We start from the raw sequence: 22,443 nt of genomic DNA, 5'->3' as shown, positions 1-22,443 counted from the left end.
GAGGGGGGGGGATGGAGGAGGGAGGGAGATGCAGGAGGGAGGGGGGAGGAGGGTGGAGGGGGGGGAGGAGGGTGGAGGGGGGGGGTGGAGGGTGGGTGGAGGGGGGGGGGGTGGAGGGGGGGGGGTGGAGGGGGTGGGGTGGGGGAGGTCGGAGGTGAGGGAGATGGAAGGATGGAGGAGGGAGGGAGATGCAGAAGGGAGGGAGGGGTGGAAGGAGGGAGGGGGTGGAAGGAGGGAGGGGGTGGAGGGAGAGGAGGGGAGGGTGGAGGGGAGGGTGGAGGGGAGGGTGGAGGGGAGGGTGGAGGGGTGAGGGGGGAGGGTGGAGGGGGGGTGGAGGGTGGAGGGGGGTAGAGGGAGGGGAGGGGGGTGGAGGGGAGGAGAAAGGGAGGGGAGGAGGGTGGAGGGAGGGGAGGGAGGGGAGGGAGGGGAGGAGGGAGGGAGGGAGGGGAGGGGGTGGAGGGAGGGGGATGGAGGGAGGGGATGGGGGGATAAAAGAGCGAGGGATTGAGAGGCGAGAGGGAGATGGAGGATTGGAGAGGGAGGAGAGAGGGGAGGGGGATGTAGGAATGAAGGAGAGATGAAGGGAGGAGGGGAGAGAGATGGAAGGAGGGCGAGGGATGAGAGAGGGGAGAGGTGGAGGAAGAGAAGGGAAGGATGGATGAGGAAAATAGGAGGCAGGAGAGGGGAGGGAGTGGGAGGGGAGGGAGGGTGATGGATGGGGACGGGGAATGGAGAAGGGAAGGCAAACGAAGGGGTAGAAGAGACGGGGGGGGGGGGGGATGGAAGGGAGATGGAGGATGACAGGAGATGATGGAGAGGGAGATGGAGGGGTGAGAGGGAATGTAGATTGAGAAGACAGGGGAGGAGACGGAGGGGAGGGAAATGAGATGACGGCGCGTAGGGAGATGTGGAAGGAGTGGGTAACGAAGCGAGCGAGGGGAGGGAGATGGTGAAGCTGGAGGCGAGCAGCAGCAGGAGGAGGAGGGGGGGGGGACGATGGGAGGGGGATAAATGAAGGGCGGAGGGGAGGGAGGTGGGGAGACGGATTGCCTGAGGTCAGGTAGGGCATCCACCTGTTTCAGGTGCACAGCTGTGTGCGCGCGCGCGCGTGCGAATCTTCCACGACTCTTCCCCCCCCTCCCACACACACACGCACGTGGATTGCTTCTCTGCGTCACACACCGAGGCCCCGCGGCTCCCGTTGCTGTGACCGACGCAGATGCACCAGCGTCGCCCGGCCCGTGTCGGGGAGCCGTGCAGTCCCGTTCGGTGGCGCCCAATGCGAAAAACCTCCAATGTAACCGCGACGGGATCGGGGCTACGTTGCAACGCCGCCACCACCGCACTGAGTCTGGGATCGTTCGATCACGAAGCGACATTAAACCGCGACCCTGGATTTAAATTTAAACCCCTGGATATAAACGCTGGTTCTAAATCCTGGCTGTAAACGCCGAATCTAAACCCTAGCTCTGAAGCTTAGATCTAAAACATGGTTTAAACCTTGGAATAAAAATCCTGGATCTGAACCTTGGTTATAAACGCGGGATTTAAATTCGGAATCTAAACCTTAGATCTAAACCCTGAATCGGAACACCTTGGTTATAAACCCCAACTCGAAACCTTAGCTCCAAACCCTGCCTCTAAACTCTGGCTTTATACCCTGGATCTAAAATCCCTGCTTGTAAGAAAAACTAAATCCTAATGGCGATCCATATCCGCCAGGCCGGGTAGCCAGCACCACCACTCGGGTCACCTTCGTCTCCCCCAGTGCCGATGCACGCACGGCACGCCAGGAACTTATTTAAGTCCGAGTCGACTTAGGGGAGGTCCTGAACCCGTTCAGTTGGCCTCACTGCTCCACTTTGGAATTCCCCTGCCACCACCGTCGTCTCTTTTCGCCAGAGCTCCAACACAACAACAGCAACAGCAGCAGCCGCGGCTCAATTCAGGAGAAACGCGTCACAACTCGAATCGAGTGCAACCGAGAAACGGTGCTGTTTGTCGCTGACCGCTCGACGCTTTGGGCCAATCGTGGGTCTGTGGCTCAGCAAATGCGTTTAAATAAATCTCCTCCCCCCCCCCCCCAACAACAAACAACATCCATAGCCCAGCCAGCGTCAATTTCCACCTTCGGCCTTGCCCTGCGCTGAGAGCCGAAACAGGCGTGGGTCAGTCGTGTGGTGTGCAGGGTCGTACAACAAAGTTTATTGATGCAGGGTTAAATTCAATTCCAACGTACGCAACAATAACAACAATAATAATAACAACGATGATTCGTCTACGTGCGCTACGCGAATATTTATATAAACAACGAGTTGTTGACCGGGGCTGTGTGCGCCATCGCGGCCCAAGCACCCACTGGGTGGGAGAGTCCCCGGAGAAGTCTCAGACAAACCAAAGAGCCCGTGGCCCCTTGCGGGGTGTGATGGCAAAAGTTGTGTGGGGGGGGGGGGGGGCGTTGTTAGAAGAGGGGGGAAGGTATGGGCTGACCACCTCCCGCCTCTAGAAAATTAGCACCCCCCCCCCCTCCCCCACGCGTATAACCGTTCAGAATTCACCCAGAAAGCATTGCACACGACGGCCAGCCCCGTCACGGATGGGGCATCGAAACGTCTAAGACGTAAGGCGCCGTCTCCCTTGTGCTCATCAGAGCCAGTTTACTTAAGGCACAAGGCCCTCCGCGCTCAGCTTATCAGACGGCAAGCGTGCCGTGGTGGCACGGTTGGCTGCGTGCGGCGCGAAAGAAGTTCAGCATATACGTAACGTGCGCGCACGAAGGTGCCGCTGCCGACACGTTCGATTCACTCCGATGTCGGTGGCCGTCGAAGAACATCGGGGAACTGCGAGCGTCGGGAGCTGGTGGTGGGGGGGAAGTGCGAAGGGTTTCCCGACCAGGTACCCAAGGCCATCAGCTCCCAAACAGGAAAGGGCAGGGCAGAGGAGGGCGTCAAATGCAGAGGAGAGAATGCAAGAAGCAGGCAGGGAGAAATCGCGGCAGAGGAGAGGGCAAGGCGTGCGACGAGGGCAGGGCAGGGCAAGGCAGAGACAGGATGGGCAGGGTAGTGCAGGGCAGTGCAGGGCCATCTCAGCTGGAGGCCTCAGGAATGGTGTGGGCAGCACCTCCCCCCACCCCCCCTCCCAGAAGAGACCGCCCCGAAGCCACGGTCGCACCCGGCCCCGCCGCTGAAGAAAATAAAAACCGCGCGCGAGCTGCCGAGACGGACGCTCGTCGCTCGCGACGCGGCCCCGTCAGCGGCACGCAACACTCGACCAAATGTGGATCAAGAGGCCGTCCCGGGGTCGCGACCCAGAGGCACGGGGTCGCAGAGCCGCGCGGCAAGTTCGGTGCCCGTGAGCGGGAGCCAGGAGCCGGCAGTGGCCGGTTCCCAGGTTCCACCGCGGCCGCGCGGGGCCGGGGACCGGAACGGGGATCGATGCGGATCAATGGAGGTCACAGAGTCAACGAGAACCGCCCGAGGTCCGGGGAGTGGGTGTGGGGAGGGGTAGGGGCCAGGTATTGCGGGACCAAGCGACGGCCCGATCTGCACACTGGGGGCGACGTGGGGGGGTGGTGCTGGGGAGAACGCGCGAGGGGGCGGTGGTCCAAGAGATGTTGACGGTTGGATGCTACTCGTGTTGGAGGGGGGGGGCTCCCAATCCCCGTGAAGGAAGTGTGGAGGAAGACGTTGGGGAGTGGGCCCCCCTCTCTTCCCAAAAGTCAGTGGCTCTTAGTGTGCGAGCACCCTCCCCCCCCCTGCCTGCCACCCCCGCTATCCGCTCAGCCAGATCCTCGTGAATCTGTGCCAGCGGGGAGGGGGGGGGGGGCCGTGGCGCAGGGCACCCCCCGGGTTCTGGAGGGCGGCCGCTGGGCCAGCGTCCGTGGCGGGACGACGGGAGGCTGCGTCGCTTGCGGGCGGCACGGCGGCGATGGGTCCAGTGCCGGCGGCGGCGGCGGCGAGGTCTGTAGTGGCGAGGAAAGAGCCCCCACCCCGGCTGACGAGGCGAGGGCGATGATGGTGGCGGTGTTCACAGCAGACGGGCGGTCGACTGGCTGATGGTGTGGTGCCTGGGCTTCTCCATTAGCGCCGGCAGGCTCACCAGGGACGGCGAGCGCATGGCCTGCACGCACGCACGAGACAAATATCCCCCCCCCACAAATTATTCGGACCGCTTGCACCAAGCGGCGAGCGCCTACGAAGGCCGGCGTGGCACACGAGGGGCGGTGGGTCGTGTCACCCCCCCCCCCCCGCCCGTCTTACCCGGCGCCGATGTCGGCAAGCCACAGCAGCGGACTCATTTCACCGAGTCGATTTTACGGGAGACCAAACAACCGTTTCAGACGTCCACCGGTGTCGGCCGTGGCCGGGGAGCCGAATTTGGCTCGCTGGGTTTGTGGCGCAGTGCGCTAACCACTGCGGGGCTGGGAGGGGGGGGTTGATGATGATGCGTGCAATTCCTCGAGGAACGTGGAACCGCTTGCGCGAGAATCAACGCGTCCCTTATTCGTGTGAAGGAGGTTCGAGGTTAAGCTGCACTTTCATTTTCAGACTTTTTGTCATTTGCAACGCGTTTTGCGTCACCGGCGGTTGTTGGCGTCAACTCCGTATTGCCAGCAGCGTAGAATCATCCTTAAGGTCATTTGCGTAGCAACACCTCGCTGCCACATTCTCATCCTCGCCCCCCACCGACTCTCGCCCCTCATCCCTAAACGCGTTGTGGCACTTGAACTCGCCTCTGCGTGCCAGAAGACGCGCATCGCCAGACCGCACGGCTCTAACCTACCGTAAATCTCAGCCACTTTCACTTTTTTCCCTTTTCCCCCTTTCCCGGAGGCTTCGTCGCACAACATCTGCTGCCCCCCCCCCATCCCCGACAGTGCCACCGTTTCGCTGCCATTTTTTAAAATACCCAGACTGCCTTGCGTGGCCGACACGTGACTTCACACCGGAGCTGCCAGGTGTTGCCTCACTCCGCCGCCGCAAACTTTACGGAGCGGCGCGTCGCTCTTTTGCGTTTCTCTTCGAACAGAAAAAATTGCAGGTTAACCTTGAACCACCATCATGAATAACATTAATAATAATCAATTAGTGGATTGAGTCGTGGGTGGGTGAATCATGACACCCAGAGCAAGCGAGGGAGCGGCGTGCGCTGTGATCAGAGACTCGAGTGGACGTGAACACAAAGGTAAAGGTCCCCCCCCGTAGCCTGCGCAGGCTGTTGGGGCAAGTGCGGTGAGCGAGCACCGCACAGGATACGCAACTAAGACGACAATTGACCCTAAAAGCGCTTGCTAGGACCGGCTCAGACATTTGGCAATGTTGTTGGCCGTGAGCGGAAATGTACATTTGGGTTGCTGGGTGCGTGGCACAGTGGCGTTGACCACTGTGCCACCGCGTGAACGCACGCGCACACATGAACACACAAAGACGCGCGCGCGCACACACGTGAACACGCACACACACGTGAACACGCACACACGTGATGCCCAGTGTGGCACACAAAGGGTAAGGGGTGCGCCCAGCCCATTCCGATCCAAAGCACGCACACACACCAAGCGGTGGCGATTTCGTCGCGTCTGTGCCAAGCTAGGTGCACACCGAAGCCACGTGAAATGTCAAAAGCGCACACACCGCAACCTCCACCAGGGTGCAACACGCTCACGCCCCTGGAGGCCAGCTTCTCAAAATCCCAGCTCTCCGCGCTTATCGCCCGTCTACAGCGTCTACGGGGGCTCGGGCGAGCCGGCTCCGATCCACGTTCAGCAACTCGAGCCGGCTCCGAGAAAATTGTCCTGGCGGTGCGCTCAGGATGTCCGTCGAGTCGAGCCTGAGCCAGAGCCTGACCCCGTGAAGAGCCACGGCCGAGCCAGCAATGCTCGCGGCCCCTGTACGTGTGTCCCCGCAATGCCCTGCTACTCCGACGTTACGGCGGCCACTTGGCCAAACCTGCTGCAGGACCAAGATCTCTCCACGTGTGAAGACACACGTGGGTAACGCGTCACGTGACCGAATCGCCCGCAACGCGTCCCCCGACCTTGTCGGATCTCGGAAGCTAAGCAGGGTCGGGCCCGGGCTAAGTTTGTTTAGGACGGGCTTCCCGCACACTGCTGACCGGCGTGGTGAAGTACGGTCGAAATAACCCTGGGGTGGGAGAGTTTGGGGGATGGTGGTGGTGGGAGACCGTTATCCAGCAGTCGATTGGCTAACAAAGTGGGGTGACGCAGGGACCCCTTGGCTCTCCCCCCGCACGCGCAGACGAACGCGCTACGCCGAAACGGAAGCGTCAAGAGGAAGGCCCGCATTGTGACGTCAGCGCTCACGGCACTGCTGCCACCTGCCTCTAGCCCCGAGCACCTCTGTCCCCCCCCCCTGCACTGCCCCCCCCCCCATCATCCCCACGACAGAGGGCTTCGGTCACCCTTCGCCAACCTTCCGAGTGACATTTTGGCCCAGACGCTCGACACAAAATACTCTGCCGCCCCCCCCCCTCGCACGGTACTCGGGGTAGCAACGATGATCCACTGCTGGATGAGGAGTGGTTCTCCCCACCACGCCGTGTCGGTCTTGGGAGTTGTTTGACCATACTTCGCTACGCCGGCGCAGCGGGGGCTTTTGCGAAGCGCGGCGACACAATGGATTCCGCCGCACTTGCCAGGAAAACTAACGCCGCGGCGGCCTACAGCACAGGTACGTAGGCTGAACTTCTTTCGCACCGTACGTAGCCGACCGCGCCAATCGGCGGCGTTTTAATGCCACGTCGTAGCCCATCCGAGCGCTATCCAGGCCTAACCCTGCTTAGAGCTTCCGGCGCACGTGACGAGAGCGGGGCGCTTTGGTCGAAGGCGTGACAAACCTAGCCGGGTCAACAAATCACCCAAACCGCAGCGCCACTCCACCCTCCAATCATTAAACTATCATATCTCGTCTCCCCCCCCCCCCCCCCCCACGTGTCAAACCCGTACGAACGAGCTGGCTCCATCACAGGCTTCGGAAAAACCTCGGGGGCTGCAGGATAACGGCAGGACATTGCGGAGAACCCCCCCCCCCTGCGGAACGGGAGACTGCTGCGTGGGAGTTTGAGAAGCTCTTTCGCCGTGGGGGATTGATCTGCCGCGCTCGCACACCGTCACACGTAGGTGACGCGGAACGGCAGGCGCGGCGACGGGCCCCCCGCGTCCCCCGGCTCCCCCGAAGCGCCGGGCGGCGCCGGCGGCGGCGGCATGACGGTGGAGGGCGCGGCGCGGGGAGAGAACGGGCGCAGGGAGGGGGCACGGCAGCGGGAAGGGCTCTCCGATCTCCCGCCGCCAGCGCCACCGTTCTCCCCCTCCTCCTCCCCCTCTTCCTCCTCGTCGTCTTCCTCCTCCTCCTCTTCTTCGTCGTCGCGCCGGCTGCTGAGAGAGTTGGAGCGCTGCACCAGTGGCCGGGTCGCCTCGGCGGTGGAGAGGCTCAGCACGGAGTTGGAGCGCGGCAGCTGGCGCCGCGAGCGCGGGGACGAGAGCGGAGGGACAGCGGTCGTCACGCCGCCATCGGGCACCGCGAGTCGCCGGTACCCACTTACCGACCGCCACCCCCCGACCACCACCGTGCACCCCGCACCTCCACGCACCTCCCGCCGCGCGCACCGCACGTCATCGACCGCGATCCGTCCGCCGCTGCCGGGTCGAGGCCTCGCCCAAGCCGTGGGTGGCCACCTCTCACGATCCGCCAACCGCCTGCACGCGGGCGGATTTCATCGCTCTGTCTGCGCGTTCCCCTCCCTCTCGGCCGTCGCCAGCTGCCACCGCCACCCCCCCCCCCTCCCACCACCGTGCACCTCGCTAGGCTCGACCGCCGGCGCGCGTCCCCCTTCTGGCCGTGACGCGTCCTGCCCGAGCCAACTCGACGTTTCCCAGCGGCCAAAGTCACGCCTCTGACCCACGCACCACGAGCTCCGTCGTACACGCGCCCCCTTTTGTCAGGTCTCTCGGTGGGATTCCACGGGCGCGCCTCGCCGCTCTCTCCTGGTGACAACCCAGAGAGGACCGCTTTGCTCGGCGCTGATAATCGATTCCACCACTGACCGCACGGAGGCATAAACCACCGGGCGGTGCCGTCTGCACACCGTCACCGACGGAGCAGAACTGGCGCCGAGAGTTACGCAGCGTCGCCATTAAGGCGGACTCGCCAGGCCCACCCCCACGGCACAAGCCACCACTCCCACCTGGCAACCCTTCCTCGGGTGACTCGCCAACCCCAGCCACTGCATAGGTAACCACTTCACCTGCTGCTACTGCTTCTGCTATTGCTGCTGCTACAACTATTGCCGCTACCCCTGTGGCTATTACTGCTGGTGCAGAGGAGGCTGGCCTTAGCTTGTCATTGCTGCTGCTGCTGCTGCTGCCGCCACTTCGAGCTCTCAGTCGATTCGGCCTCCTGACACTCGGCTCTCGGCATCCCTCACGTCACCGCTTCCAGGCCGGCCAGCTAGCCGGGCCAGCTAGCCGGGCCAGCTAGCCGGGCAAGCTAGCCGGGCCAGCTAGCCGGGCCAGCTAGCCGGGCCAGCGAGCCGGGCCAGCTAGCCGGGCCAGCGAGCCGGGCCAGCGAGCCGGGCCAGCGAGCCGGCCAGCGGCTCTCTCACTCTCCTCCTCCGCTCTTTCGAGGCCCCAGCGGCGGTCGATGAAGGAGGGGCCGCGCTCGTTTAGCGGAGGGGGGGGGGAAGACTTCAAATTGGTCGCCGTGGGCCACCGCCGTGAATGATAACGAGGGGGCCGGCGTGTTTAACATCCTCCGCGGCAACGCTCTGCGCGCGCGCGCACACGCGCAGAGCGTAACGACGCGTCAATTAACATTCGTGCGCTCGCCCACGCGCCAATCAAATCGTGCACTCGGGCAATTATTAATTAGTTAATCTGCACGCACATTACGTGCCGAAGCTCATTCGTAATTTGCAGACCTTCATCAATCCGCCGATGGACGAATGCGCGTGGTTATGCGACTCTGGCCGGTGGCGGGCTGGTAAGTGGTTGAGGATTGAGGAGGGGGTCGCGGGTGTGCGCCCGGCAGCACCGGTCCACAGAGAGGACCGGCCGCTCATCCAAGTTCCCGTCCGTGGCCAGGAAGTGAACCTGGGGGTGGCCGGGTTCTGCCGATCGCTGGGGGGGCAACGGAACAAAAACTTTTCGAAATAAAAGGACTGGGATCACGACCCCGATTCAACAAACCGCTGCTGGGGAGGTGGGGGGGGGGTTGGGACACGTTAATCGCCACTCTCCTTGCGCTTCGGTAATGTCTAGCGGCGCCGCGGTAATCGCGCGGTACGCAACAGCGGCTCCCTCTCTCCGCACAAAGCGCTCGCCGGCGTCGCGGAGATGACTGATGCGGAATCATTACACCTCATTACAAGCAAGACGAATACGGGCTGCCACGTGTGAGGCCAACCTGGCGCCGGTCGCCTGCCGCTAGAAGCCCAAGACTCATGCCCCCCACCCCCACTCCCACGGTGGGGGGGGGGGGGGACAGGGGGGGGGGGCGGGAGGGGGGGGCGAGCACCCATCTGGAATTAAAATCTATACCCATGCACACGCGACGGATCCCGCCTCATTACAGATCTAATCTGGGCACGTCGTTAGCAGGAGAGCGTGGGGGGGGCGGAGGCGGCGGGGGGGGGGGGGAGGCGGGGGGACAGGCGCAATCCCCTACCCCCCCATTCATCACCACCACCGCCGCCGCCGCTGCCACCGCCACTCAATCCCGGCCTCGCCTATGATTAAGATTGTAATCCGCAACGGTCGCGCCGCGTCGCCGCGCCGGATTTACGGCGCCCGGCACGCGCGCCAACGTTGCCGCACGGGCTGAGAGCACGCACGCCGTCGGTCATCCTGCGTCATGCCGTGACCGCCAATCGCCGGGCAGCGGCGGCGGCGCGATGGTACGCGCGGCAAGGCCCAGCCAGGCAGCCAGAGGAGCGAGTTTTGGGTCCTCCCCATCGCAAGTGCTTCGCTTCCCCACGACGTTGTCCTGATCGCGCTACGGGGACGGGATGGCCGCGTTCGCGAGGGACGAAGCTTTCAGATATCACCACAGAGCTACCAAATATCACCACAGAGCTACCAAATATCACCACAGAGCTACCAAATATCACCACAGAGCCACGAAATATCACCACAGAGCCACCAAATATCACCACAGAGCTACCAAATATCACCACAGAGCCACCAAATATCACCACAGAGCTACCAAATATCACCACAGAGCCACCAAATATCACCACAGAGCCACCAAATATCACCACAGAGCCACCAAATATCACCACAGAGCCACCAAATATCACCACAGTACTACTAAATATCACCAGAGCCACCAAATATCACCACAGAGCTACCAAATATCACCACAGAGCTACAAAATATCACCACAGAGCTACCAAATATCACCACAGAGCCACCAAATATCACCACAGAGCCACCAAATATCACCACAGAGCCACCAAATATCACCACAGAGCCACCAAATATCACCACAGAACTACCAAATATCACCACAAAACTACCAAATATCACCACAGAGCCACCAAATATCACCACAGAACTACCAAATATCACCACAGAGCTACCAAATATCACCAGAGCCACCAAATATCATCACAGAGCCACAAAATATCACCACAGAGCTACCAAATATCACCACAGAGCTACCAAATATCACCACAAAGCCACCAAATATCTCCACAGAGCCACCAAATATCACCACAGAGCCACCAAACATCACCACAGAGCTACCAAATATCACCACAGAGCCACCAAATATCACCACAGAACTACCAAATATCACCAGAGCTACCAAATATCACCACAGAGCTACCAAATATCACCACATAGCTACCAAATATCACCACAAAGCCACCAAATATCTCCACAGAGCCACCAAATATCACCACATAGCTACCAAATATCACCACAAAGCCACCAAATATCACCACAGAGCCACCAAATATCACCACAGAGCCACCAAATATCACCACAGAGCCACCAAATATCACCACAGAGCCACCAAATATCACCACGGATCTACCAAATTATCAGAGCTACCAAATATCAACGAGCTACCACCGAGGTGATTTCAATTGACGTCTGGTCCACACAGTAGCGCGGGCGGGCGGGGCGGCAGCACTTATCTCCTTCATCTGGGAGCGCCTCTCGTGGTGGCCGCTGCCGACTGCACCGGTCACAGCCCAAGTCCCCGTGGCTATCGCCAGCCAACGCGTTCAACCGAAACCTCAAAACCGTCGCTCGCCGACTCCCCAGCCGTATGGAGACGGCCCGCACAGCCCCACGAGCGACGTTGCCCCCCCTCCTGCCTGCCCACCCGCCCGAAGAGCCAACTCGTGGAATTTCTTACGGATTTTTTTCCTACCCCATCGCACGCTCCCGTAAAACGGGACAAACTCGGAATGACACTTACACAAGCCCAGTCCAAACTCATTTTCTGGTTCCGCGGGTTCAGAAAATCCCCCTCCGCCGACCTGCAAGTCCTCCGTGATCCGAAGCGCGACTGCCAAACGTGAGCCCAGCCAGGGCTCGTGTCTGATCCCCCTCCCTAATGGAATCCAATCCGACCGCAAATCAACTACAAGATTGTCTTTACCGCCCGCTCGGTCCCACGGCGGCGGCGGCGTCCAACAAACCCCCCCCCCCCCCGGCCACGCCGTCCACCCTCGCCGTCCATCCACGCCTCTCGCCTCGCTCCCCAGCCGCCCCCACAACCGCCGCCACAACCGCCGCCCCGTTTCCCCGCTGCACGTGCGTCACGCGCCGGCTCGCGCCGGGGATGGATGGAGGGAGAGGTTAGCGTTTCACGGTGTCAGAGACGGCCCTCAAACGGCACACACACACACACACAAAGACTCGCGCGCGAACCGCTCGGTAAATCTAAAAACGGGCCGCCGCCGCCTCCGCCGCCGCCGCTGCCGCTGCACCTTCACCGAGATGTTCGATCGTTGCTCTTTGCCGGATTCCGGCAGGGGGTGAATTTTTTTCCCGTAGAGCCAACGGCGTTCGTAGCGCGGTTGTGAAGTGAACAACCAGAGGTGCTCCCGTTGGGGCAAGCGCTGTTGGCGAGCGCCTATTAAGGCCGGCACGGCACACGAGCAGGTGGTGTGGTCGGGACCACGCCCGGCCGCCTTTGTCTCTCCAGCGGTGATGTTAACACGCCGCCAACAACGTGCCCGTTCAAGGCCCAGTCGACCTAGGGGAGGGGTCCAGGACTGGTTCCGATATTTGTCGTCGGCGTTGGCTTTGAGCGGCAATGGAACCGATTCGCTCTGAACGCGCCCCAATCTCGTCAGGCCTCGCAAGCTAAGCAGGCTGGCAGCCCGCTTCTTCTTTGCGACCACCACCAGCGCGTTGCCAGCTGTTGCAGGCGTACGGTTGCGGCGACGAGGTGGGGTGGCGCTGAGGAGTCGGTGGTGGTGAGGAGGAGGAGGAGTGGGTTGTGGTGTTGTGTTGGTGGCAGAAAGGATGGGTGGGGGTGGCGGTGATAGAGAGGAAGGAGGCGGAGTGAGTAAGTCACTGTGAGAGTGAGTGAGTCAGTCACTGTGAGAGTGAGTGAGTGAGTCACTGTGAGAGTGAGTGAGTGAGTCACCGTGAGAGTGAGTGAGTGAGTCACTCTGAGAGTGAGTGAGTGAGTGGTTGAGTGAGTGACCGTGAGAGTGAGTGAGTCACTGTGAGAGTGAGTGAGTGAGTCACTGTGAGAGTGAGTGAGTGAGTCACTGTGAGAGTGAGTGAGTGAGTCACTGTGAGAGTGAGTGAGTGAGTCACTGTGAGAGTGAGTGAGTCACTGTGAGAGTGAGTGAGTCACTGTGAGAGTGAGTGAGTCACTTTGAGAGTGAGTGAGTCACTTTGAGAGTGAGTGAATCACTGTGAGAGTGAGTGAGTCACTGTGAGAGTGAGTGAGTCACCGTGAGAGTGAGTCACTGTGAGAGTGAGTGAGTGAGTCACTGTGAGAGTGAGTGAGTGAGTCACTGTGAGAGTGAGTGAGTGGGTGAGTGAGTCATTGGGTGAGTGAGTGAGTGGGTGAGTGAGTCAGTGGTCGAGTGAGTGAGTGGGAGAGTGAGTGGTTGAGTGAGTGAGTAGGTGAGTGAGTGAGTGAATGAGTGGTTGAGTGAGTGAGTGGGAGAGTGAGTGAGTGAGTGAGTCACCGCGAGCGTGAGTGAGTGGGTGAGTGAGTCAGTGAGTGAGTGAGTGGGTGAATGAGTAGGTGAATGAGTGGGTGAGTGAGTCAGTGGGTGAGTGAGTGGGTGAGTGAGTGGTTGAGTGAGTGAGTGGGTGAGTGAGTGAGTGGGAGAGTGAGTGAGTGGTTGAGTGAGTCAGTGGGTGAGTGGTTGAGTGAATGAGTGGTTGAGTGAGTGAGTGGGTGAGTGAGTGAGTGGTTGAGTGAGTGAGTGGGAGAGTGAGTGAGTGGTTGAGTGAGTGAGTGGGAGAGTGAGTGAGTGAGTCACCGCGAGCGTGAGTGAGCTGGTGTGCCGGCGACCCATCGACCAATCCTTGTGTCCTTCAAAGACCCCCGGGGAGCGGCCCCCGTCACCGGGCTGCGGGGGGCTGCCCGCGCGGGCCCGCTGCGCGGCTTGCTTGGGCGTCTTCGAGAAGGAGAAGGCCCGGGTCACCTGGAGGGGAGGGGTGGACACGAGTTCACGACCGGGGGGGGGGGGGGGGGGAATGTGCGGGACGCCGTGGCCAACTTGGGACGCTCGGTGGCACCCCCAGCCTGGGTGTCACCGAGTCGCGGTGTGACGCGGTGTGACGCTGTGATATGGTGTGACGCTGTGATATGGTGTGACGCTGGGTGACGCTGGGTGACGCCACGTGATATGGTGTGACGCTGTCTCAGCGATAGCGCTGGAGAGGTGTGTGGCATGAGCCCGGCGGCCGCCCTGGTAAATACTGCAGTGTGTACTAACCATGAAGTATGCGCACCGTCCACTTAGCAACACACCCGCTTGGGTAAAACCACCGAGAAACACGACCCCCTACTAGGGCACAACACACCTGTCTGTGAAACATTGTGCTGTTTTGATAGCCTACAGGAATGGAGCAAATTCCAAATGTCACCAATTATTATATTTAATGCACCCAATCTCGTCAGAAGCTAAGCAGGCTTTGAGTCTGGATCAGTATTTGGTCGGGTGAGCACCGGGGGCTTGCCAGGTGTTGTAGGCGGGGAGGAGGGCGGGCGGGGGGGGGGGTAGCTGTGAGGTGTGGCGAGGTGGAGACGGTGCGGCTTACGCTGCGAGCGAGCGCAGAGAAGGCCGTGCATCAGAACCGCCGTGGGAAGACTATTCATGCAGGCCACACACGCACGCATGCACATATATAACACGGCGCGCACGCACACACACACACACACACCCGGGCGCGCTCACACACACTTCCCGCTCGACCCCCGCATCATAAAAATAAATAAAGGATGGAGATGCCCGTGGGACGGCAGCGGTGCTATTTACGAGGCAGCTCACGGCCTCGTAAAGGCTCTCAAGGCGCCCGCTGCCCGGCAGCTCTGCTGGCCCAGATTAAACCTGGCAAGGCCCCCCCCCCACCCACCCACCCCCCCCCCTAAATCCTTTGGGACCCCTCCTCCCCCCCTTCCCCCGCTAGCGCCATATCGTAAAGAGGACATTGGTGGCAGGAAATTGCGGCCCGTGTGCTCGCCATTCCGATCGCTCGCAGAACAGTGTTGATGCCCCCCCCCCCTAACCCAAACTAGAGAATAGCCCGCATACACATGGACATCTCTTGACGTGACCTCGGGTCCACATAGCGGGAGGCAGCGGTCTCCCCGACTGAACCTGACGCTGACGCTTCGTGGCGTGAGTGCCGAGGCGATAATGACGATTCTCAAGTCGTTGGGTGACCGGCTTGACACCACCAACTCCCTGCGTTTGGGAACCCGGTTTAAAATCGCAGCAGGCCGAAACCTGGATTCAAACCCAGGCCCTCTGCTGTGACCGGCACAGCCTTGTGACCTCTAAGCCAGACTGCCAAGCGGGGCTTTGGTCACGTGATTCAATTCAATCCCCGCGCAAGAGAACTTACCGAGGGCGCTCGACGGCCTCTTCGAATCATCGACGAGGCGTCTCGACTATTCACGACGTGCGAAAATGACGTGCAAACCGTCGCTCGATGCCGCGTGCGGGCAAAGAGCGCGCGGCCGAACCGGCGAGAGTAGGAGACCGAAGGTAAAAAGTCGGGGGGGGAGGGTGGGGGGAAACTACGACTCCATCAAAACTTTCCAAGGATTGAACCGCGCCACCGATCGGTGACAAATCTCCGGCTCGCTATTGGGATGCCGTCGCCGTGGCTAAAGGCTGCGGCCGTGGAGTTTCAACGAAATAAAAAAAAATCGAAATCAAATCGACGCCTTAATCTCGCGCAAGCTGCAAATTCAAGCCTCGGGTGAACGCTTGGAGAGATGTGGGGGACTCAAACGCACGGGGGTTAAGGCGCTGCCTTTATTTCCCCCCCGATCGCAAAGTGGACGCACGTCACGTGCTCTACGTACGGTGAGAGAAGGGCACAGAAGGCCCTGAAACGCTCCGTAGACGAAAATGTTCAATTTGAAACATTTTCCAAAATTCTAAATGAAAAATTTAAAACGGTTAGTTAACGTTTTTTTTAATCTACAAAAAATGGCCTACACAATTAGAAAGCAGACTTCTAATGACCTCCAAAGGGCAAAACGACTCTCATGACGTAAGTAACAATTAAAAAGAATTCAATCACGTGACCAAAGCCCCGCTTGGCACTTCTTCTGTGCCCGGGCGCACAGAAGCAGTGCATTGTGGGTAGCGTCTCCGATGGGACAGCGAGAGAGAGAGGGGGGGGCGAGCGCTGGGTGGGCAGTAACCGTCTCTGAAGCTCACTCTTCCGCACGCGCGTCCGGCGCCTGCGGGCGACTGCTTCGTGATTGAACAAATCACGGAGTCCTGCGGACGTCGGCGCCTGTGTGTGTATGGAAAATGAATATTTTGTTGTTTAAATTTTTTTTTACGAAAGGCTTTTAATTACTTATTTTACGGCGCGGTGCCACGCCCCACGTCCACCCCCACTCTTTTCCGCAAATTAGTGAGAATTTTTCTTTTCAGCTTTCCTCCCCGCACCGCGGCCGCCAAATTTGACAAAAAAAAAGAGCTTAATGTCAGGGCCTTTCCTTGTGTAAAGATCCACGGCTGGCTTATAAACGATCGATGGTCGGAGAGGGTGGGGGGGGTTGGGGGGGGGGATAACATTTCCCACGGCCGTGTCTCGGCAAAAAAGGGGTTTTCACCTCGTTTTACGCGAAAAGGTTCCAGCACATCCGCCCCGACGGTCTGGACAACGGCGGTGGCACCGGGCCGAGCCGTGGCTTGCTGCAGAGGCTCTGCGGTTCCAACTCCCCACGGCCACCCCTCCCTGGTTAATGCTGGCGGGTTTAATAACTATGAACGTACCACGGCGCGCCCACCCGTCCTCCGATTCACGGTGCACGTTAAAGATCCCGTCTCGTAATTCTAAAAGGGGTTGGGGGGGGGCCGCGCGTGCCGGTGTCACGGTCCGAATTTGGTTGAATGAAAATAAAATAAAGACCCATTCATTACTCGATTGGGAATCGACGTCGCAACATCGCCCATCGACTGAGGAACTTAGTCGGACCCTCCGCAGTAAGTCTATAAATATCGCCCACATAACGTAACAAACGCAGAAATACACGGGAGGCGACGGGAGGGAATGGGAGACGGACGGAGTCAGGAAACGAGAGGAAAGAAGCAACCCACCCAGCCAGCTGCCCACTGAGCTAACCACCCAACCACTCACCCAGCCAGCCACTCACCCAGCCAGCCACTCAAACACTCACCCACCCACCCAACCACTCACCCAGCGAGCCACTCAAACAGCCACTCACCCCCCCAGCCAGCCACCCAAGCACTCACCCAGCCAGCTGACCACTGAGCTAACCACCCAGCCACTCACCCAGCCAACCACTCAGCCAGCCACCCAGTCAGCCACCCAGCCACTCACCCAGCCAGTCACTCAAACAGCCACCCACCCAGCCAGCCACTCAGCCAGCCACCCAGCCAGCCACCCACCCAGCTAGCCACCCACCCAGCCACCCAGCCAGCCACTCAAACACCCACCCACCAAGCCAGCCACCCAGCCAGCCACTCAAACACCCACCCACCCAGTCAGCCACCCAGCCAGCCACCCAGCTAGCCACCCAGCCAGTCACTCAAACACCCACCCACCCAGCCAGCCACTCAAACACCCACCCACCCAGCCAGCCACTCAGCCAGCCACCCAGTCAGCTACCCAGCCAGCCAGCCACTCAAACACCCACCCACCCAGCCAGCCACTCACCCAGCCAGCCACCCAGCCACACACCCACCCACCCACTCAAACTGACCCACCCACCCACCAACTCACCCACCCACCCACCAACTCACTAATCCACCCGCCAGCTCACCCACCCACCCACCCATCAGGGGAAGCAACTTGGTGGCTCGCCGACACAGCGGGGTTGACAAGGAACGTTTTTTAGGAGAGCCGAGAAAACGACGAGGGAGGTTTCGGGGGGGGGGGGGAGGCCCATTGCGGAATAGACCAGAAGCGTCCGCTCCGTCGCGTGGACATCAGGGGAGACGCGTCGGCGGACGAGGTCACAACGCAAGCGCTATCTCCGGACGCTGCGGTGCCTCGTGCAAACAGATCTTGTTTACCCGTGACAACGGCGCTGCCGTACAGCGGTCGGCGAGCGCGACGCTCGCTCCACAGCGACGAGATAGCGGCCGTCGCAATCGTCCTCGTCGTGAGCCAGCCATGCGTGGCAGGTGAGTGACAGGTGTGTGTGTGGCGTGTTTAGTGTGTGTGGTCAGTGTGTGATCAGTGTGTGTGCGTGGTGGGTGTGGTCAGTGTGTGTGAGGGGTGTGTGAGGGGTTTGTCGTGTGACAGGTGTAGGTGGTGTGTGGTTGGGGTGTGTTTGTGTGTGGTAGGTGGTGTGACGGCTGTGTGTGTTGTGGCAAGTGTGGCGTGGCGAGCGTGGCGAGCATGGCGTAGCGTGGCAAGCGTGGAGTGGCAAGTGTAGTGTGGCGAGCGTGGCGAGTGTGGAGTGGCGAGCGTGGCAAGTGTGGCGTGGCGAGCGACACCTTCTTGGACGTCTTCTTGATGGCACGGGAGGCGCGGCTCAGCGTGCTGTCCACCGCTCGTGTGCTCACGTCGATCGCGACTGGGTTGATCGGATAAATCAGACTCTCCTGCCACACACACACACAGATACACACAGATGCACACACAGATACACACACACACAGATACACACACACACAGATACACACACACACACAGATACACACACACACACAGATACACACACACACACAGATACACACACACACAGATACACACACACACAGATACACACACACAGATACACACACACACAGATACACACACACACAGATACACACACATACACACACAGATACACACACACACAGATACACACACACACAGATACACACAGAGATACACACACACAGATACACACAGAGATATACACACACAGATCCCCCGTGTACGCCTGACACACACATAGATACACAAACACACAGATACAGACACAGATCCCCCGTGTAGCCTAAGCCTGACACACACACACAGATCCCCCGTGTAGCCTACACCTGACACACACACAGATACAGATACACACACACAGATACAGACACAGACCCCCCGTGTAGCCTAAGCCTGACACACACACACACACAGATACACAAACACAGATACACAAACACACAGATACACAAACACACAGATACAGACACAGACCCCCCGTGTAGCCTAAGCCTGACACACACACACACACAGATACACAGATACAGACACACAGATACACAAACACACAGATACAGACACAGATCCCCCGTGTAGCCTACGCAGACCATTGGGCAGAGTGCCGTCAGCGAGAACCGATGAAGGCCAGCGCCGCGGTGTGGTCAGGCGGTGTGGTCAGGTGGTGACGTCAGGCGGTGTGGTCAGGTGGTGTGGTCAGGGGGTGTGGTCAGGTGGTGTGGTCAGGTGGTGTGGTCAGGTGGTGTGGTCAGGGGTTGTGGTACTGCGTGTGTGCGCGTACTGTGTGCGCGTGTATTGTGTGCGTGTGTACTGTGTGCGCGTGTGCGTACTGCGTGTGTACTGTGTGTGTGCGTGTGCTGTTTATGTGCGTGTACTGCGTGTGTACTGTGTGTGTGCGTGTCCTGTTTATGTGCGTGTACTGCGTGTGTACTGTGTGTGTGTGTCTACTGCATTTGTGCGTGTACTGCATGTGTACTGCGTGTGCGCGCGTACTGTGTGCGCTACTCGGCAGGCAAGCTGCCTCCTCGTGCGGTGTCTCACTTTGCCGCGCCCCTTCTGTTTTGCACCGCATCTACTACGACTACCACCGCCGCCACCGCCGCACCGAGCGAGGGTAACGGAACTCGGGCGGCCGTTCACAAGCACGGCGAGCCGGGACGACGCACGGTTCAGGATTGCCAAGAGCCGAGCGGGCGGCGACTTGGCGAGCAACTGCACGTGCGACTCGCGTTCACGTGGGACTCGCGTTCACGTGGGACTCGCGTTCACGTGCGACTCGCGTTCACGTGCGACTCGCGTTCACGTGGGACTCGCGTTCACGTGGGACTCGCGTTCACGTGGGACTCGCGTTCACGTGCGACTCGCGTTCACGTGCGACTCGCGTTCACGTGCGACTCGCGTTCACGTGGGACTCGCGTTCACGTGGGACTCGCGTTCACGTGGGACTCGCGTTCACGTGCTACTCGCGTTCACGTGCGACTCGAGTTCACGTGCGACTCGAGTTCACGTGGGACGAGCGCTCGGGGTTAACGCTCCGGTCCACTGCCCCCCTTTAGCGAAAGGGACCCCCCCCCCACCACCCTCATTCCGATTCTCATCCATCGACTGGAAGCGTTAATTTTAGTTTCCCCGCCTCCCCCCGAACATAGACAGCCTTCGGTAGGGCAGCGGCGGTGTAACCTAACCGCGACCAATTAGAACCAATAACCGAGTGTGAGAAATTGTACGTGCTCCGAGGGTGATAATTGACCAAGTTTCCCACCAATTAAATCCCTCGATCTGCATTCCAATTGCACGTGCGAGCGCATACGCGAACGCCGGCCGCCGACACGTGCGCGTGCTCGATCGAGCGCGTGTTATCAGACGACGCACGAGCGAGCGAGCGGTCACAAGCGCGCACCTGCCCACGCGCGCTCTGCTCTCGAGCGCACAAATTGACGACCGTGCTCAGACGCAGGGACGAGCGCGGGCCGAGATTGCAAGGGTTCGGGGTGGCGGGGAATGGCGACTGAAAGCAAATGAGGCGTGGGTGTCCCCTTACAACGCACGATGTAGATCCTGCTGAGCCATGCTCATTCACACAGACTAACACCGACCCTGCCCATTCACACCGACTAACACCGACCCTGCCTACACACATAGACCAACATCACTAACACTAATCCTGCACATTCAAAAAGACTAACCAATGCCCATTCACATACACAAGCCAAACTGACACGTACCCTGCCCATCCACAGAGACCAACCCTGCCATGGACTCCAGATTCCCAGCGGTAGTGCCCGACGGGCTTGCGATAACGCAGCGATTCGGACGCATGCCCGGGCACGTCCTCGTTGGGCAACCGCTCGCTCAGAAGCGGGCAAAGCGGTCGCGGGCGACGCTCCGTCGCCGCGATTCCGTTCGCGAAACCGAACCCCCCGGGCGCCGGATCGGACGCACGCGTGGCCGGCTCGCGCCGCGTGGCGACGCGCAACGAGCTAGACGGCCGAGCGGCACGCGCCGAGTGCCACCGCCACCGCCCGCCGCCCCTCCCCCCATCACTGCCCCCCCCTCTTCTCCCATCCACCCCCACCGCCGCAATGAAGAGGCTTCGAGGCCTCGGCTCAATTAGTGAATAATGCACCCGTCCCCAAGGATACGACGGGGCTGTAGAGTTGGGTGGGGGAATGGCCCAGGACAGGAATAGTGCGTCGGTTAGCGGTGGTGGATGATGGAGGGGAGGGGAGGGGCCGACACAAGCGGGATTGATGCCAGGGATAAGAAGACTGCATTCGAAACGGCCGGACGTTGCCCGCACTGGCCACGGAACTCCGCAGTCGTCCCGGGGATTCGACGGCTCGTCACGATTCCCGGTCAGGTCGTGTTTTCCCCGCGAGTGACCGGACTGTCATTTGGTCTCGTCCGGCCGCCCCGTTCGCAGCGTTGTTCGCGTGCTTGCTTCGTTTGCACCGCTACGTCCATCCTCATTCCTCTTTCGTGCGGCCGGAAACAGATGATTGCTTTCGTCAAAATGCGACGGATTCCATGGTTCGTCACGATTCTGGGTCGGTCGCGATTCTGTTCAGGAAATTGATCGCTACTTCGCGGTGAAGTGTTTTGGGTTCGAGATCTCGTAAATGTGTCGTGCACCCACCTCCACCCGACACGGCCGATCAGCGAACAGAACGTGCCAATTAGTTGCAACTCACCGCGTCGGGCTTGCAGATGGTGTTGGCCACCTGCCGGCTCAAGGTCTTGAGCCACTCGGCCTTGCGCGAGGTCCCCACCTCCGCCAGCAGCTGGAACGTGAACAGGTGATCTTCGTTCTCCGTGGGAGGACGCACCACGAGCCCGAACGCGTTCGAGCACTCTGCACGCGCGCACGGACACACACAGAGACCCCCCCCCACCGTGTAGACTTTAAGAGACCCGCTGGGCCAAGTGGTGTTTGCGAGTAGCACCGATGCAGGCAGGCCACGGCACACGAGGAGGTGAAAGTGGCCAGCACCACGCCCGGTCGCGGTTGTCGCTGCAGTGCCGAGTTTTATTTGCACGACGCACCGTGAATTCATTTGAGGTTACCAATTTGACCTGGGGGAGGGCCCAAGACCGGTTCAAATATTCGCCACCGATTAATTATTGGACATGAGCGGGAATTGAACTCGGGTTGCTGGGTTCATAGCGCGGTGTGCAAACCAACACACGCACCGTACCAGGTTCTCATTTGAGGCCGAGTCGACCTAGGCGAAGCCCAGGACCGGTTCAGATAATCGTCACCGGTGTTGGCCGTGAGCGGCGATCGAACCCGGGTCGCCGGGGTACGAAGCGCAGCGCAACCGATGAGCTACCGCTCCCCGAAGTAACACACACGCACACATTGCCACACGCCGGCTCTGCCTTGCCATCCCCACCGCCATCGCACGCGGCTCTCGCGCGAATTGGCTATTTGTCACGAGCCGTTCGCCCGCGCGCCGAGCGGACTCATTACACACCGTCTAATGTGAGGCCTCATTACCCCGGCTCACCACGTTACCCCGGCTCACCACATTACCTTGGCTCACCACACTGGGCAGCCGGGGGGGGGGGGGGGGGGGGAGGGCGGCTGTAGC

At 60.2% G+C, this 22,443-nt stretch overlaps 1 protein-coding gene across 4 annotated transcripts in view; it reads right to left on the bottom strand.

Annotated features, from left to right (window-relative positions):
- Positions 1-2,185: 2,185 nt before the first annotated feature.
- ECT2 (epithelial cell transforming 2) overlaps positions 2,186-22,443 on the bottom strand; it is a 69,393-nt gene continuing 49,135 nt past the window's right edge. The window contains exons 22-26 of one of the 4 annotated variants that reach the window (XM_078878641.1): positions 21,544-21,704; positions 18,148-18,255; positions 13,474-13,638; positions 7,124-7,470; positions 4,039-4,119 (exon numbers count right to left, since the gene is read on the bottom strand). In XM_078878641.1, the coding sequence (XP_078734767.1) occupies positions 7,126-7,470; positions 13,474-13,638; positions 18,148-18,255; positions 21,544-21,704 (779 nt within the window). In that variant the 3' untranslated portion in view covers positions 4,039-4,119; positions 7,124-7,125. Of the gene's footprint in view, positions 4,120-7,123; positions 7,471-13,473; positions 13,639-18,147; positions 18,256-21,543; positions 21,705-22,443 lie in introns of all 4 variants that reach the window. The other 3 variants (XM_078878638.1, XM_078878640.1, XM_078878639.1) reach the window with 3 other exon arrangements.

Source organism: Lampetra fluviatilis, chromosome 51, assembly GCF_964198595.1.
Source record: "Lampetra fluviatilis chromosome 51, kcLamFluv1.1, whole genome shotgun sequence".
In the NCBI taxonomy this organism is placed as follows: Eukaryota; Metazoa; Chordata; class Hyperoartia; order Petromyzontiformes; family Petromyzontidae; genus Lampetra; species Lampetra fluviatilis.
The sequence above is the reverse complement of the archived record's forward strand: the minus strand, read 5'-3'. Positions and strand labels throughout refer to the sequence as shown.